Genomic DNA, 18507 nt, shown 5'->3' on the forward strand with positions numbered 1-18507 from the left:
CTGGCTCTGCCACTTGTCTGAGGGAGTCAGGTATAGTGCAGTTGTCTGTGTTCTGTCCAAAAAAAGGGCTACAAATGCTGTAGTTTGCTCTTTATTTATTTTCAGACTCAAGTAAGCTAGAGCCACACAACAAAGCAGAGGACGAAGGAGGCCCAGCCCTAGGTGAAGTGCAAGTGATATGGGGATCTGAGGCAGCTGGCTTCTCAGGCATAGGTGGTGACATACTGGGGCCCCATGTTCCCAAAGTAGGAACGTTCCCACTCGCTCATGAGCTCAAAGTGCACAGGACGGCGACAGAAATTGCAGGCAGCCATAGACACATCCTGGAGGGGCAGCCCCACCTCAGTCCAGGCTACCAGCAGCTTCTCTGAAGGTGGTGGGGGGAGGGGAGGGAAAGAATTGGTTAGACTAGGTCTTCTTAATCCCTGTGTCACAGTACAGATGTGCCAAGATATTGATCCATTCAACCCTTTGAGATGTCTTGGAACCCAAAGTAGCCTCCTCTGTTCGCTCCATTGTGTGCTATGAATTTTACCATTTGTGTATGAGTGCTGTGATGTATAAAAGATTGGGAAGCACTCATTTGACACAATTTGAAGCTGTTCTGGCCTGGCCTGGACCACTCCCTAAGTACAGGGCATGCTGTAGCCCAAGAAGTGAATCCATTTGCTTGGAAATTCCTAGCTTGGAGAGGAAGATGACACTGACAGTAACCACACAGTGTCATCAGTGCTGTGACCCAGGAGCCTGGGGCTGGGGGTGTTCCTACTTGGAGGGGCTGGGAACCCAGAGGAGAGAACCTGACCCCACTGTCTGAAGTGCCTCACGTGTGTGCCAGGGCTCTGTCCTTGGCTTTTTTTAATGCTCACTCCCTGGGTGATCTTGTCTAGTCTCATGGCTTTTAAGCACTCTCTATATGCTGATGATCTGAAATTTTCATCTCCAGCTCAGACTTCTCTCCTGAACTCTAAACTTGTATATCCAATTGGTTTTCTGTATCTCTACTTGAATGTCTAATAGGCATCTCTAACTTAGCATGAGCACAACTGAGCTACTAATCTCCCTACCCTCCACCAAGCTTACCCATCTCAGTTCATGGCAGTTCTAGTTGCTCAGTCCAAAAATTTTAGAGCTATCCTTTATTTTTCTCTTGTACTTCTACCACATACCCAATCTATCAGCAAATGCCCTTGGCTCCACCTTCAAAATCTGACCACTTCTCATCACCCCCATTGCTCTCATCATGTCTGAGCTACCATCATCTCTTACCTGGAATATTAGAGTAGCCCTTAATGGATGTCCCTGCTTCCGCTCTTTCTCCCTTTCAGTCTATTCTCAATATAGAAGTCAGAGCAGTTCTGTTAAAATCTGAGTCAGATATGTCACTCCTTTGCTCAAATCCTTCAAAAAGCTTTCCATTTCAGAGTTAAAGCCCAGATCCTTCCAACGGCCTACAATACCCTACAGAATCTGGCCCCACGTTTCCCCTCTCTTCTCAGTTTTCAATCTTTTTCCCTCTTGCTTATGCCACTCCATCCATACTCATCTTTTTATTGTTCCTCAAATACAAAGGGAATACTCCTGTGTTACGGTCTTCCCTGCCTTAGGCTGTTCCTTCTGCCTGGGATGCCCTTCCCTTAGATATATGCCCAGCTAACTCCTTTCCCTCCTTCATATCTTTGCTCAAGTGTCACTTCAATGGTCTCTACCCTTAACACTATTTAATGCTATAACTCTCCTCTAAACTAGCCCCTCCCCCCCAGCACTTCCTATCCCCCTTATCCTGCTCTATTTTTTTCCATAGTGCTTAGATCTACCATGCTATATAATTTGCTTATTTTTAAAGTGTTTTTGACTATTTACTTCCACTAGAATGTAAACTCCAGAAGGAAGCAATTTTGTGTCTATTTTGTTTACTACTAGGTCCCCAGCACCTAGAGCAGTGTCTAGCACACAGTAGATTCTCAATAAGTATTTGTTGAAATAATGAATGAAAGGATGCCTAAGTCTAGAAGATGAAAGGAAGTAAGTCAGAGGAAGGGGTGAGGGAGGGTATTCCAATCAGAAGGGAGTGTCATTAGCAAAGTCCCAGAGGTAAGAAAGTAGAGCAAAATGAGAACTACATGTCATTCAGTGTAGCTGGAGAAATAAAATGAATGTGGGGAAGAGGTGAGATTATAGAGATCACCATGTTGAAGACCTTAAATACCATGCCAAGGAGCTTCAACTGTTCTACAGGCCTGTGGTCTCTGAATTTTGGACTATATATCCTATCAGTACAAACATTTTAGCATGTGCTTCCAATCTATGTACGTTAATATACTATATACATGAATCATTGTCAGTCTATATATTAAAGATCAATATCGGTAATGCTTAACTTTCTATTTTTTAAGATAAAAAGTAAACATAAAATTCTAATAAATCCCCTCACCCTATAGATCATCTTGCATGCTTCACCTTGGAGACCACTGCTCTAGTCTAAACAGTAGGGAAACATGAAGAGGTTTAAGCAAGGGAGCTACATGGTCAGATTTTTACAAAAATCCCTCTGGTGGTCAGTATGGAGAAGGGATTAGAAAGAAGCAAGAGAGAAGCAGGAAAATTAGGAGGAAATCACACTGACATGGATTAAAGAAGTGGCAATGGAGAAAAGAGAAGAGATTTGAGAGAGATTGTTGAGGACATTTGCAGGATTTCAGGATGGGTTAGCTGTGGGGTTGAAGGACCATGGAGTCATAGTGGATACCTCTCATTTATTTCCTGCTCTTGCATAAATGGACACTCAGAGAACTGAGAGTACTGGGAGCTCTGTAATTGAAGCCCAGTGCAACTGAGAGGACTGAGCGAAAAGTTCAGAAGTCTGGATCATCAGCTCAGAGAGGTAGCAGACCTAGTGGTTATGACCATGGATGTAGAGACAGACTCCCCAGTTCAAATCTAGTAGCTGTGTGACCTTGGACCAGTTATCGTATATTTTTATGCCTCAATTTCCACATATATAAAATAGAAATGCTAATAATAGCATCTCTATACCATAAGGATTGGATGAGTGAATACATGTAAAGTGTTTAGGACAGTGCTTGGCACATAGTAAGTACTTAATAAATGTTGGCTAGTGTTATATGATATTTTTAAATGAATGAATGAATGGCGCCTATCTTGTCTTCCTTGAACTCTCACACTGCCTACGCTCCAGAAAAACAGAATGACTCTTGCCAATGCATGCTCTCTGTTTTCCTATCGCTAGGTCATTGCTCATGGAATTCCGTTATTCTGGAATGTCCTTACACGGTACCACATGTACTTCAAGATGTAGCACAAGGACTTCCTCACCTACAAAGCCTCCCTAATTTCACTCTTCCTACGCTCTCTAGCCATAAATGAGCGCTCTCCCTCCATCTGCCAGAGCACTGGAGCTCATCACACTGGACCAGCACCATTCAAGTGTGTGTCTCTCCTCTGCTAGACCATCAACTGCCTACATGTCTTTCACCCCACAGACCTGGAATGAGCACAAGCTCTATGCCAGGCCCTGTGCTAAAAACTGAACCCAACAGGAATCCAGTAAACTTTAGGTTAATTGACTAAATTGGCATCTTTCAGGATAAAACCCAAGCTACTCAGTCAGCTCTATAAACTTCTCAATCCAGTCCCTGTCTTGTGTTGTCTTTGTAGATGCGTAGACTGACACTCCTCTCACCCACTCCATTCCTACTGCCCTACATTCCAGTAGCATCTGCTTATTGTTCTTGAAATATCCCAGGCTGCTTCTCACCCTCCACTTTGCCTTTCTTCATGTTCTTCCCTCTACTAGGAATACCCTTCCACAACCTCTTTCTTCTCTTGGTTTAATACCATTCACCTTGCAAGACTTGGTTCAGGTGTCACCTCCACTAGGAATCCTGTCTTGAATCCCACAGGTTGGGTCAAGCCTCTCCTGTCTGTTCCCACAACTCCCCCATGCACTGGCTTTGTTGAGCTTTGATCACCCCTTGAAGTCATTGTTTGTGTCTGCTATGGCCTCCTCAACCAAACTGGAGCCCTATGAGTCTAGTGACTGTTTCTCATTCATTATGACCCAAGTATAGAGTCTGGCACAAAATAGATGTTCCAGAAATATATTTTTAAACTGAATGGCATCCATTGTCTCAACTTCTTCAGATCCTGGGGCTCAAAGGAGGGAGAGTGCTGTAGGCACCCATGTTGAGGACTTACCCACAAAGTCTTCCATCATCTGAGGGCTGTGGTGGGGGGAGGGTGCAAGGCGCAGCAGCTCCTCACCTCGGGGGACAGTTGGGTAATTGATGGCCTGCACATAGATGCCATGCTTGGAGAGCAGGAGATCACAGATCTTGCTGTTCAGTGCTGCATCACCCACCTGGGCTCAGGAGAAAAGCTTGTAAGTATCTACTGTTCTGGCCCTACTATCACTAGCTCCGTTAAACAGGTGGAGGGAACCAGATCAAGGAACACCACTGAATTTTGGGACAGATTTTTTCATAAGGGGCTTAGTCAGGAGCAGCTCTAGAATTTCTATCAAGGAGTCGCTCAGAGGCAGCAATCAAATTTGAAGGGGGTGGGGTGGAGGTGGTGTTAGGGACCTTGTCTTGAAGCTATTTGCAGAGCAAGCACACTGGTTTTACTTAGCTAATATGTTAATTTGAGGTGGTCCTGGGAAAAAGCCACCTCTGGGGTGCTGTGACTGGGTTAATTAAAAAAACGTATTTATAAAAGCAGTCTTTCAAGGGAATATTGAGTTAGCCCAAGGAGCAGTGACTATTTCTTTCTCATCTGTAAAACAGTCACAAAAAAGTGTCATTCCCACACCCCAACTTACTGACACACACAAATAGGTGTCATTTAAGAAAGAAGTAGCAGTTCATTTATAAAGGCAGTAAACACTCAAACATAGTTGCAAATTCAAAATAGCAGCTAGTGCAAGGGCTTTTGATTTTATATTTTCTGACTTCAATCCTCAGTAAGAAATACATCTCACACCATGACTATACTACACATATACACATGCACACATACATGTGCATATACACATGTACGAAACGGAAACAAATTTCTCATAAAATGATACCCTTACTGTGTGTGAGATACTACATTTTCTATTCTATTTCTTTTATTTTTTAATGCTAGTCATAACCCACTAAACTGATTTCAAGACCACTAATTGTCTTGATCCACAGTTTGAAAAACACTGAATTATAGGCCATAGGTACTCAATATTGTGAGGGTCAGGGCAGTCTAATAAGCATGACATAATAGCTAACCCCTCAAAAAAATACTGGTTAATCCAGAATGGCTGATAATTTTTCAAAAAGGGTAACAAAGCTGGCAATAAGGAAGATGGTTAACAGGAAAGCAAAGAGTTGATGACAGGAGCAGGTGTTGGTTTGCTGGGTGTGGGAGGGCTCCCAGAAGAGATAGGTGGAGAGGGCAATGGGCAGGGTGGGGCTCTCACCCGGATAGGGATGATGTGGCTTGGGCAGGGGATGACAGGAAGACCCCTGTCCATTAGTAGCTGGCGCATATGCTTGACATTGCGCTGGTGGGCTCGCCTCAGGGCTTGTCCCTCCTCTCCCTTGAGCAGCCGCACAGATTCCAGAGCCCCAGAGAGCACCATGGGAGGCAGTGAAGTGGTGAAGATGAAGCCAGCAGCATAGGAGCGCACCATGTCCACCAAGTCACGGGTGCTGGCAATGTAGCCGCCCACACAGCCAAAGGCCTTGCCTAGAGACAAGGAGGAGGAGGGTTTGCACAGACCCCATTATCAGTCCCTAGAGGAACAGGATTATGCCCCAGGTAATATAAGGAGGTGCACCAGAAGTTGGAACTCCAGACTCCCTTCCCAGACCTCTGCTCATCTCTCCTGTCCATGATAAAGCAGACAGCTGATACTTCTGCTGCTTTGAGATAGGACTTTCAAGGCCTGCCATATGCAATGACTAGATAGGCAGGGACTGGGTGGGGACCTTCAGTTGGTTAGGTCCAAAGTGGAGGTAAGATGAAGTTTTGGGCTGGGGTGGGGCAGGAGTTTAGAGCCACAACGCTCCACTTATTGAGTTGAACCTGCTTATTTGTCAGCTCAGGGGTCTTCTCAAAAATCCCTCCCAGACTTTCTCAGCAATTCTGCAGTGGGATGGGAGTGGAAGGAGGGAATCCAGGAGTTCCACAGCCTGGGGCTGTGAATTCTACCCAAATAGCTCTTGCAGCTTTGGGGAGGAGGAAGAAAAGGGTCTTGCAGGGGCCTCCTTTTTGGATTGTATATGAGTGCAGCCCAAGGCACTTACTCACCAAGAGTTCCGGAGATGATGTCAATCTTGTGCATAATTCCATCACGTTCTCCAATCCCAGCACCTCGGGACCCATACAGTCCTACAGCATGAACCTCATCTACGAAGGTCAGAGCCCCATACTGGTGGGCCACATCACACAACTCTTCAAGGGGACAGATGGCACCTGAGAAAAGCCAAGGAATAGTGGTAGGAGATCATAACCTTTCCCTAGCTCCATTTCCAGCATGGAATTTGTGACCCCTAACTACTTTGGATTGGAAAAGGGCGAGGATGTACACCCTCAGTTGGGACCGTGCCAAAGGATGTGTTGATTGCCTTCGCCTCACTCCAACCCAAGCTGTGTGTGTGTGTGTGTGTCTCTGTGTGTGTTTTCCCCAGCCTGTGATCAAGGCTTGCCTCTCTGTCTATTTTTACTTCATTCTGACAATGTCTGTCCTCTTGTATATGCATTTTCCAGCCTCTCTCTGCTTACTTTGTTTTTTTTTTTTTTCTTTTCCTACAAGTCTGTGCATTTCCATCTAGGGTTGGCACTAGTCTATATGATGCCTTTGTTTAAATAAATTGAAAAAAGTCACCTTTTGCTCCAGGTTAATGCAGTCCTGATTTCATACCCCATTCACACCCTCAGTCAGGTGCTATTGGCAGCCCTGTCAATATCTTTATTCTTCACTGGTCCTCCCCATTTCTATCTTTCTGGCTTTCTGTAACTATCTCTTTTCGTAGCCATTTCCATCTTTGTGTCTATGTCTCTATTTATCTGTCTCTGCCTTTGTTTTTCTCTCTCCTCTCCCCTTCCTCCCTCTCTGTCTCTCTGTCTCCCTCTTTCCCTCACTCCCTCACCTTCCTCCCTCACTTCTCTTCAATCTTTCATACTGTTTGTGTCCCTTTCTGTCTACCTCTCAGACAATCTCTCTGCTTCAGACTTTCTTTCTCTGTACCTTTGTGTCTCTGAGTTTCTTTGTGCCTCTGTCTCTTTGTCTTTTCTATGTCTCTTGGGGAGTGTATTTATCTCTCATCTCTTTCAATGTTGTTACCTGAGGTCACCCTCCCACAGGCTCAGTCTCAATCTATTGAATGAAGGTGAATTAGAAGTAATCTGTATGTTCCCCTCTATTTCCCATACAGATTTACCATTTTTTCCATGTTATTCTAGACATCCTCTATGCTAGTAGTTGTTTATAAGGCCTTCAAATGGCTGTATCATATATAGACTTTCTGGCCACTCTGCATATACAAGAACCCACACCTTCTGCCATTTCCTATCCTTGGAAATTACTGAGGTGCAGGAAGTTAGAATATAGAAGAAACTTCTTCGGGTAGAAACGGGGGCTCCAGGCCAGGATTAAAGAATGTGAGCAGCTGGTGGGACAACATGAAGGCAGACAACCACAGGAGATGGAGCTCGAGACGGAGAGGACAGTGCGATGGCTCAAGCATCATTTCAATGGGAGAAATTTAGCCCTAGGACTGACAGTTTAGGCAGAATTTCCAACAAAAAATTAAGGAACCGTTCATTTGCAAAGATAAGTAAATAGAATGGTCCCAACATGGTTTCCACTAAAGAAATAATGAATTAGAGTAGTCTCAGTGGTAGAAACATAATCTTGGGATGGTTTTACTTTCTTGCTAGTTGTAGAAATGTGGGAGTGGGCACGACCATAAGTTCTTCACATATATTAACTCATTTAATTCTCATAGCTACTCTATTATCATCACCTCCATTTTTCAATAAGGCAACTGAGACACAGGGCAATTAAGAAACTTACCCAAGCTAGTAAGTTGTCATGCTGGGATTTGAACATGGATAGTCTGGTTCCACAGCCTGTGGATCATCATTACATCATGCTGATGGCATTTACATTGGCTAAATCAGAAAATACTATGGACTCTCCTTTGTTTCAGTTGGAAAAGTGACAAACTGAAATAAAATGAGGACCTCTTTCCTTTAATAAATCCAGAAGGTGATGCCTAAAACATGATTTCTGTTCAAGAGAGGCAGCAATAGAATGATTTAGGCATTGTTTCAGTTGGGGGAAGAAAAGAAGTAGGAGGGTAAAGGTCATTTATTTCTACTTAAATCATAATGAATTGAATGGCTTCCATCGTATTTAATTCTTAAAAGCAGATATTTGACCTTGGGGAAAACCGAGGCTCAGAGAGTTAAAGAATTACCCAAGTTCATAGAGCCAGTAAGTGCCAGAGGTGGGATTTGAACCCAGGTCTGTCTGACTTCAAAACCTGTTTTGATTTCAATGCTTCATACTGGACCTTGAAAAAACTCCCAGGCAATGGTTTGTAAAATTTTCCATTGCAGAAACCAGACACTGGGATGATTGATTTGCACATCATTTTTAGTGGAAGGAATGTCGTGTGAAGGAATTAAAATCATACAACCTAGGGTGAAAATACTCACTTTGGCACCAATTTACAGAGCTCTCCAAGACAAATCTGGTGCTGTCTCTGAACTTTAGTTTCTTAACCTGTAAGATCAGCATAATAGCTGCCTCCATCCTTTGGCATTTACTGGCTGTGTGACCTTGGGCAAGTTACTTAACTTGTTTGTTTCGCAGTTTCCTCGTGTAAATAAATAGAAATAATAATAGCACCTACCTCATAGAATTGTTGTGAAGATTAAGTGAATTAATACATGTAAAATACTAATAATTTTGCCTGGCAGGTAATAAGCACTCTATAAATATTAGCCGTTATCATTATCATCATGGTTTTTGTGAGACCAACATTAGTAACCATACACTCACACATATACATACCATCCATGGAGTGAACAGTCTCGAAGGCCACAATTTTGGGTGTCTCAGAGTTAGACTTCTTTAGAAGTTTCTTCAGGTGGTCAGGGTCATTGTGCCTGAAGACAAACTTGGCTGCTCCACTGTTGCGGATACCTTGGATCATTGAAGCGTGGTTGCCCGCATCTGAGTAAATCTCACACCCTGAGGAACCAGATGCATAATTATTAAGCTTGTGTCCCAGTATTCCCACTTCAACCTCAGGACTGACCTGGCAGGGGCAGAGAGCCAGCCCTCCCCTCCCTTTGAAGATCCTCCTCTGCTTCCCTCTCCTCTGAAAGCCCTTGTGACACCTCTTCCTCCCTTGGAAGAACTCCCCTGCCCTGAAATTCTGACCCCTACACCCTTCTCTCCAGTCATTTCTAACCTTGGTCTGGCCTCTGACTATCATGGGGTGGAAGAAATTTTAATTTCCCAAGAATCTCTAGAGTTTCCTGAGGACAAGGACTATGTTCATTCTCCCAGATACAAGATCAAGCATTGGAAATGAGTTTATCCCAGGCAATGCTTGTTGACTTGGTCTGATGCTAGATTCTTCCTGGTCTAGATGAAATCCCACCTCTTCCAGGTAGCATCCTTCTGCTTATAGTTACAGAGTGGATACTTATCAGACTTCCACACTTTGAATCATAAGCTCATGACATGTCAGAGCTTGAAGGGCCATTAATGACCATGGAATCCAGTCCCTTTTACTGTACACATGAGGAAGCTAATATCCAGAGAGGGGGAGACTTTTCTCTAGGACCTGAGGAATGCAGGGCTTTTTACTGGGCAGTGCTGGGAGGGCAGGTGGAGGTGGGAAATTGGTGGCCCTCTAAAAATGCACTGACATCAAGGAACCTTGGTCTTTCATTAGAGTAAGGGATCACTTCTACCTGAGGAAATGAGGCATGACTTCTTGGAAGACCTGCCTTGAAGGACAAGTAGACTGGGAGGTTTTTGACAGCATAAACCACATATTTTTATCTTTTTGTTTCTGGTACACAGTATAAAGTTAAGTACACAGTAGATGCTAAGTAAACATTTCTTGAATGGATGGATGAATAAATAAATAACCAATTTATAAGTGAGTGAGTGAATATATGAATGAATATATTAGAGGTGTCAAAAGATGAGACTGAAGAGGTAGGTAGAGGCCAGATTAGTAAGAGCTTTATAAGCCATGATAAGAAGTTTGGATTTGGTCCTAAGGGCAATGGGAATCTATTAAAGGGTCTTGGGCAGGGGAGTAACAAAGATAGGTTTGCATTTTTAAAATATCATCATTCTGACTGCTGTGAAGAGTAGATTGTAGGTAGGCAAAGGTGAAATCAAGAAAATGATGTTGGTCTAGGCTAGGATGGTGGCAGTGGAAATGGAAAGAAGTTGAAATCTAATGGTAGAGGAGGGGATTCACTGAAGAAATTCCCAAAGATGTTGGATTTAGTTGGGGTTATGTGTGACTTTAGAAAAAGTTTCCGAGAAGCAGTGGGAATGTTTACAGTGTGCTGAAGAATCAGCAGGAAGTGAGGAAGTAGATAGCAAGTGTGGAGACTTCTCTCAAGCAGTTTGCCTATTATAGAGAGGAGGGAGATAGAGCAGTAGCTAAAGAGTGATGAGGAGAAATAGTCTTTTGAGATGCAAGAGACTTCAACATGTTTAAAGAGAGGGAGAGACTAAAGATACAAGAGGGAGAGAGGAAACTGATAGATCAAGGTTCCTGAGGAGGTAGAGGCAAATGGGACACAGAGCCCCAACAGAAGGATTAGTCAACAAGAAAAGTTCACCTCTTCCACTGTGATAGGAGAGAAGGACTAAGGAGAGGATATGTGGGGATGCTCGTGAGTTTGTAGGTTGTGGCAAGGAGTTGAGGACATTGCTGCCTGAGGTCATCTATTTTCAGTGTGGTAGGAGGTGAAGTCATCTGCGATGGGTGGGGGTGAGGTGGAGTTATGGGAAGGCTGAGGAGAATGGGAGTTTGGCAAAGCTGCTCTGGAGACTTGGAGAGCTGATCATGGAAATAGGATTACCAGACAGCATAGAGGACCCGGTAGAGGTTGAGGACCATGAGGTTTTAGTGGCTCCCACCTGAGAAATTATGTAAGTCCAGGATTTACATAGGGAAGGTGGAGAATTTTATTCATCTGGGGTTGGGGCTGCAACGAAAGGATGACAAGCATATGAGTTGAGGACATTATTGGCTAGAGAGTGGGAGAGTGTGAAGAAGGGATCCAGGTGGGATCCAGTGTATAAGTGATGTGATTGGCTTTAGGCAGAAGAAGAGATGCACCTTCAAATTGTAAAAGGAACAAATGAAAGAAGGGTAGATGAACAATCAGATAAGCTTGTAGGTTTGGTGGCTATAAGTTAAAGGAGTTCCTGTACAGTGGCTTCTGTTTTCTTTGTGATGTAAAATCTGAGGTTATTTGCTAGGAGTGAAGGAAGAGGTAGTCACAGGTTTTAGAAGGGAGAAGAAACTTTCAAAAAAGCTGATGTAGGGACATAAAAGGACTGTTTTTGAGTGTTAAGAGGCCAGTTGAGTTAGCAGGTGACAAATTTATGGTGTTACCCTTCTGTGAGGTTGGGCAATGTTCCTCAGTAGTGGTCTTCAGCCTATGTGCAGAAAGAAAGAAAGGAGAGGGATATAGTCATCCAGTGTTGAGGATATGCAAGGTGGGTAAGAAAGAAGGGCAATAGGAGCAAGTGAACTCAGAATAGAGGGAAGAAGTGATGGAGGCAGTGAGACTGGATGCTGTATTGCAGGATACCAGCCCTGAACAAAGCTCAGGCCTCAGGCTTACCTGGCAGGATCTTGGCCAAGGTGAAGAGAGTAGAGTCATTGGCCACAAAGCAGGAAGAGAAGAGCAGGGCTGAGTCCTTCTGGTGTAGCTCAGCCAGCTCCTGCTCCAGCTCCACATGAAACTTACTGGTACCTGAGATGTTGCGGGTGCCACCAGCTCCAGCTCCATGACGCTGCAGGGTCTCCCTGGCCAGGAGAAAACAGAGGAGAGACATGGAAAGAAGAAACCCTTGTCAGATACTGAGGAACTATGTAAGTTTGTCTTCCTTAACGGGGGTCAATGTTGACTTAGTGATCCTGTATGAGCTGTGTCCTATGTGACCAAGAAGAGGGCAGGATGAGGACAATGGGGAGACCTGGATCCTCCTTCTCAGGCTGAAGGCACACAGGAATGAAGGGAGAAGCTAGATTGAGCTTGAGAAACTTGAAAGACCTTCTAGAGGAGGTCACACACCATCTCTGGCAATACTCATTCCTCAGCCAGAGTAAGAGCTCATGGAGAGTGGGCCTTGCTTGGTCTCCTATTCTTTCCTCCATAGCACTGACCACCCAAGGGTTTGGAAAACATGGTTTGTGGACTGACTTAGTTCATATCTGAGGATTAGATATGCTGTAGGACCTTGGATAAAAGGGGTCCAACTTCAAGGGTGGGTGGAACTCAGGTTTCTACTGCCAGCTCTGCATTTTCCTTCCATGTGTGGCTTTGGCTCTTCTCTGAATGCATCCCCACAATTAATGGCCCAGACCCTGCTACTCACTGTGTGGCTTGCAAGACCCGAGGGTGCCGGCTCATGCCTAGGTAGTCATTACTGCACCAGACAGACACATCCTTTGAGGCCTCAGATACCTCAGAGAAGTGTTGGGCAAAAGGGTATGCATCAGCCCAGCGGTTCACAGTCTTGAACACACGGTAGGTGTGGTCCTGTTTCTTCTCCATGATCTTGTCCCTGAAAAACTGGTCATATCCAAAGACATGGTTTCCTGCAGGAGTAGAGATGGGGATGAAAAGAATTCATTTTAAATCACTTCCTGGCTAGTCCATATTTTATGCATGCTGTTGATTTTGAGTTCTCCAATTCTCTTTTCATTTATTCATTTGTTTGAGCAGTCATTAACTTACTGGGCTACATTAACTCTCCACTACTTCTTTCAACCATCCCTTTGCTTACTCACTCACTCATTCACTCAGTAATTTATTCATGTATTCACTCAGGCTTCCTACCCCTGGCAAGGCCTCATCTCTTTTCTCAAGGTTAGTGTGGCAGCCTCCTTACTGGGATCACTACTTCCAGTTTCAGTGGAAAAAGTATTAGACAGATCTAGTTTCTAGTCATCACTCTGCTACTTCCTAGTTGTGTGACGTTGAGCAAGTCATGAATCTTCTCTCTTAGTTTTAATTTCTTCATCTTTAGAATGGGACTAATAATACTTTCCTTGCAGAATTGTGGGCATCTGATGACAAACGGAATGTAATACACTGAAACTAATGTCTGACACATAGTAGTATTATTGCAACTATAGTAATAGTAGTAGTAATAATAACAGCTAATATTTAATTATATTATTATAACCAACATTTAATATGTGCCTATTAAATGTAATGCCTTCTTTTAGGAACTTTATAGATATTATTTCATTTATTCCCCCCAACAACCCTATGTGGAAAGTTCTATTAGTATCTCCATTTTTCAGATGAGGAAACTGAGGAATAGAGAGGCTAGGTAACTTGATCAAGGTCATGTAGCAAGTAAGTGGCCTGCAGGTAAGTAACCTAGAGTCCACTTATTTAACTGCTACCACCACAAAATGGAGCAACCTTATTTTCAGGATAAATTGAAATAATCTATGCCAAAGGGCTTGTTAAACTCTAGAACTCTATATATGAGACAGAAATCATGATTCTTGCAGATGGCAACTTATGTGGTAGGGGTGTAAATCGGTAACATCTTTGCTGCAAGGGTGTTTGGAAATATGCATATACTGCCATTCCTAGAGAAATATTTGTAGCATATTTAACAGAAAAATGATTGATAACCAAAATTTATTTTAAAAAACTCTGGAAAATTACTATGAAAAAATGTCAACCTAGTAGAAAAATGAGCAAAGAATATAAACAGACAATTCAATAAATGTAGAAAAAGATACTTAATCAAGGAAAATCAAACTTCAAAAACAAATTTTTACACAGCAAATTGATAAAGATTTAAAAGTTTGATAATATCAAGTGCTGGAGAGGGTATGAGAATATGAATGCTCTCTTTGATAACTGGCACACTACTTTGGAGGACTAATTGGCAATATTTATTAATATTGAAAATGTACACACTCTTACACCCCAAGAATTTCTACATCTTAGTGTCTATCCTAGAGAAACCCTTGCCTATGTGCATGAGGAGGTACATTCAAGGATGTTCCCTGCACCACTGTTTGTGATAGGAAAAATTGGAAGAAACCCAAAAGATGAATGGCTAAATAATCTCCAGTATATCCATATTAAGTCTAAGATAATACTATATATTATTTTTGGGTACATTTATATGTATGTAAAACCAACATACAATATAAACTGGAAGAATACACACAAAAAATTGGAAACAATAACCTGAATTGTAGGTACTTGGTTAACTGAATGATGTTGCATCCATGCTACAGGACACACTTCAACCATTAGTAATTATTATGCAGCTCTATATTTAGGGACATGGAATGACGCCCATGACATATTGTTAAGTAGACAAAGCAAAATAACAAACTCTGGGTAGAAGAAGATCACATTTCTAATAAAAACATGTGTGTGGAGGGGAGTATAGGAGGGGTGTGTGTGTGTTTGTGTATGTGTGTGTGTGTGTTTACTCATAGGAAAATATCTGGAAGAAAATATAATAAAAAGTTAATGATGTATGGTGGAACTCTGAGTGACTTAAATTTCCCTCTTTATACTTCCCTGTATCTGTTGAAAAATATTTTACAATGAATCATATTCCTTTTATATTAGGAAAATAAAACAAATTCCATTATGAAAAATGAATATAGGGGCTGGCCCGGTGGTGCGGTGGTTAAGCGTGCATGCTCTGCTTCGGCGGCCCGGGGTTCGCCGGTTCAGATCACGGGCGCGCATCGACACACCGCTTGTCAAGCCATGCTGTGGCGGCGTCCCATATAAAGTAGAGGAAGATGGGCATGGATGTTAGCCCAGGGCCAATCTTCCTCAGCCAAAAAGAGGAGGACTGGCATTGGATGTTAGCTCAGGGCTGATCTTCCTCCCACACACACACAAAAGAATATAAACACATGCAAGAGAGAAAAGGGCTCTCTATGAAGGATGAGAGTTTTTGAGGGCAGCATGGAGAAGAAATAATAGGAATAAACCTAATATTTAATGAAGTCTCATAACAAGCTAGAAACACTTCCATAAATGTAATTTTATTTCCTCCTCATGTAAACCTGTTGAGGCAGGTATTAAAATCCCACTGAAGAGAAAATGACTTACTTGCCAAAGCACATAGATCCAGCAAGAGCCAGCGTTAAAATTTAAACAAAGACTCCCTTTGATTCCAAAGTGCTTCCTTACCATTTCCTTTACTGTGTCATAAGCCCTTTCAGCACTCCTTCCATATTCTTTCCCCCTTTATTTCCACCTCAGCAAACTCACCAGCCATGTTGTTCTGAATTAGGTGTGTGACCTCTGATATTTGCTCTGGCTCCTGGGGAGTGGAGAATGGCTTCCTTAGGCTGGTTAATGCCGGAGAGCTGGGCAGGTCTGAGAAGGAGTGTGAGATTCATTGGCCATGAAGAGAGGAGGAAAAAAGAAAGTACATACCATCCTCTTTAAACTCAATACAACATATGAAAATTCAAGTTCATGAAGTACAGCAGAAATATTCTGCAAAGGGAGCCCCTACTCATGTCCCCAGTGGAGATTCCTGTGTCAGGAAACCTTCCATAAGGTGAATCACACTTCTTCCCACTAGGACTTTCCCTTGGGTGAGGTAACTGGGGAAGCCACCCTGGGTCTTGCACTTGAGAGGTAGATGCAGGGCAGTGTACCTTATTCTTCTTTTCTGAATGTCATTAAAATGCAATTTTGAAATTTTTACCCTTAATGATGTCCCAAAAGGGCCTATGAAAGATGTCAACAGTGTAGCCATCTCTCAAGTGGATTATCTTGAGTGGTCTGCATCAGTTGAGTTGACCTGGGCTCCATACCCTTCTAAAGGATGTACCTGTTTCCAACACTTACTGTTTCATACAAATACAGATTGTCATAGAATGGTATTGCTTAAATGTGGGAGCCCAGCCTGTTGGGATCCATTTAGCCACTTGTGAGAGAGAAGGCAGAACTCTATAGGGCTTATTTTAGACTAATGGCTAAAAGTTACAAGATCCTGTGCACATGTGTGTTGGTGAGGGTGCATTTCAGTGTACAGTCTAAGCTATTGCCTACCATGTTTCCCCTGGAAAAAACTGGAATTCCCATCATGGGGTGTGTACTAGCTGTTCTTGGATTAGCCTAGTTCAAGACTGTGATGAAGTGAGTTCAAGCATTAGGAGTAGAGGTTGGATGAGGTAGAACTTGACTCCAACCTGTCTTGAAAGTCTTCACATCCTCTTGGACTTCCGGGGCCGCTTTCTGCACAATCTTGCTCTTCCCATCCTGGAGTTCTGACAGCATGAAGGGACAGTGGCTTTTAGCCCAAGACGGAGAGTCTATACAAAGGTAAAAGAGTAAGTGGAAGTGCATTTCTAGCCATAGGTTCAGTTTAACAATATTACTAAGACCTACTATATCCCAAATCTCTATCTCAAACTATGGTAGAGACACAGAGATGGATGAGTCTGGTCCCTGTGCTAAGGGAGCTCCTAAGCTGGTGGGAATGACACACACTAAAGACACATTATGAACAGTGCTGAGATGGGAGGGAGGACATGGGCGGTGGAAGTCTAGAAGAGGGAGGAGACATGACCCAAAATTGGCATTGGACAGGCTAAAGGTCTAGGTGGGCTTCACAAAGGAGATAAAGTGTTGCATGAGAAATAAGAGGTACTCTGGTAAATGTTATGGGAAAGGGTCATTTGACAGCAGTGAAGGCACAGAATCTTGAGATAGTAGAGTTGGTCCAGGCAATTTTAAGTAGTTTCAGCATAACTGGAATATATAGAGTGTGACAGGCATGAGAGTGAGACTCTTTTTAGACACACTGGCAGAAGTCAGATCCCAGGTGTATTTTTAGGACAGCTCATTCTGCCTTGATACTTTTCATGTGAAGCCTCTCAATTATTAGGCAATGATGGCCAGTATGATCTGGAACCTTGTCTCCAGGACCTAGACATTCTCCCCCATTTGCCAGCAGCCTCTTCTTACCTCCTCCAGCCTTGGTTGCCTTAAGGTGGATTTGAGAACAGATTGGTTCATGAGTGGCCAGGATGGGACAGCGTCCAATACCAAACAGGAACTGGTGAGTCTTAATCACCTTACCCAGGAGGCCTGTAGGGCCCCGGGCGAGCACTGGGCAGCACCGTAGTAATATGGCTGCAGCCACCATCTTGAGCCCGAAGTCCTGCAGAAGATGTGGAAGAGATGAGAGTCCATCATAAAGTCCTGGCCAAAAGCCAAGGGTCATTCCTGTGTTTGGTTGCCTTTAGCTTCCTACCCAATTCTTGCTGACCTCCCCAGAGAAGCCCTTATTGTCCTTCCAGAGTAAGAACTTTCCAAATGTTAAAATGTACCAATACAGCAGCAGAGAGAAAGAAATAGGAAACTGACCACTAGACAAAGGGATGAAGGAAAGAGTTCCAACTGGAGGTCAGAAAGCCTGAATTCTGACTCAGACTCTGCCACTGACCCCATCTGTGATGGTGAGGATCATTGAAGTGTGATTCTGTGTGGCAGCATGAGAGTTGACAACCAACCAACCCTTTGATCAACACTTAATGCCAAGAATCTTGCTAAGAATATTGGCCTCAGCCAAGTGAAGATTCAACCTGCTAATGCAGACAAATGCTATTGACCAGGGCTCCTGAGGCTTGGTCCAGAGTGTTTCCTGAGCATGCCCAGCCAGAGAAGGAGAAGGAGGTTGAGGCCACAGGTACCAGCTTAACTAGATTCAGGAAATAGGATGAAAAGGCAGGCCCTAGGCCCTAGGCCCTACAAACCATGTGCCACCAGATAGGTGTTTTGCTGTCTTTGGATTTGCTCCTGAAAGGGATGAAAGCAAGACCCAAGGGGTCTGGGAAACAAGTCTGTGGGTGAATGAAAGAGGCAGAGGCTAAGACAGAGGAGAGAAAGGGAATGGTGAGAAGATCAGAAAACAAGAAACCAAATACACATACCAGGCATTAAATAAATACTTGTTGAATTTGGGAGTAAATTAATGAATTAATGGGGACTCAAATGGAGGAAAGAATAAGAGAGTAGAGAAAGAGTCAGAAGAAAAGAAAAATTAGTAAAGATAAAAGGAGAAAAGTGAGAGAGAACAAAGGTGCAGTGGTAGTGGTAGAGTTAGAAGAACAGAAATTGTGGGAGAGAAAAAGATCAAAGCTGGAGGGAAAGGGAATGGGGTAGAGATAAGAACAGGGAGAGGAGGAGTGATCCAGAAAAACAAGACAAGAGGAG

The 18507-nt window shown here is 43.3% G+C and overlaps 1 protein-coding gene across 1 annotated transcript; it reads right to left on the reverse strand.

The window, feature by feature from the left end:
* Positions 1–85: 85 nt before the first annotated feature.
* Positions 86–17437, reverse strand: ALAS2 (5'-aminolevulinate synthase 2). The gene is made up of 10 exons (XM_087426629.1): positions 17257–17437; positions 16479–16601; positions 15547–15654; positions 12653–12875; positions 11896–12080; positions 9080–9259; positions 6307–6471; positions 5474–5742; positions 4219–4381; positions 86–367 (listed from the first exon to the last, which is right to left on the reverse strand). Exons 1-10 carry the CDS (start codon positions 17435–17437, stop codon positions 204–206), a joined length of 1761 nt encoding a protein of 586 aa, XP_087282755.1. The 3' UTR covers positions 86–203.
* Positions 17438–18507: the final 1070 nt, after the last annotated feature.

Source organism: Ceratotherium simum, chromosome X (assembly GCF_057802395.1).
Source record: "Ceratotherium simum simum isolate JZ-2026a chromosome X, ASM5780239v1, whole genome shotgun sequence".
Classification (NCBI taxonomy): Eukaryota; Metazoa; Chordata; class Mammalia; order Perissodactyla; family Rhinocerotidae; genus Ceratotherium; species Ceratotherium simum.

Excerpts from the sequence above, each read along its gene's own strand:
- ALAS2 (XM_087426629.1), bottom strand. The coding sequence starts at position 17,437 with ATGGTGGCTGCAGCCATATTACTACGGTGCTGCCCAGTGCTCGCCCGG. Across the intron at positions 5,743-6,306 it reads CATCATCTCCGGAACTCTTG|GCAAGGCCTTTGGCTGTGTG; the intron begins GTGAGTAAGTGC and ends CCTTGTCTCTAG. Across the intron at positions 368-4,218 it reads GATGATGGAAGACTTTGTGG|AGAAGCTGCTGGTAGCCTGG; the intron begins GTAAGTCCTCAA and ends CACCACCTTCAG.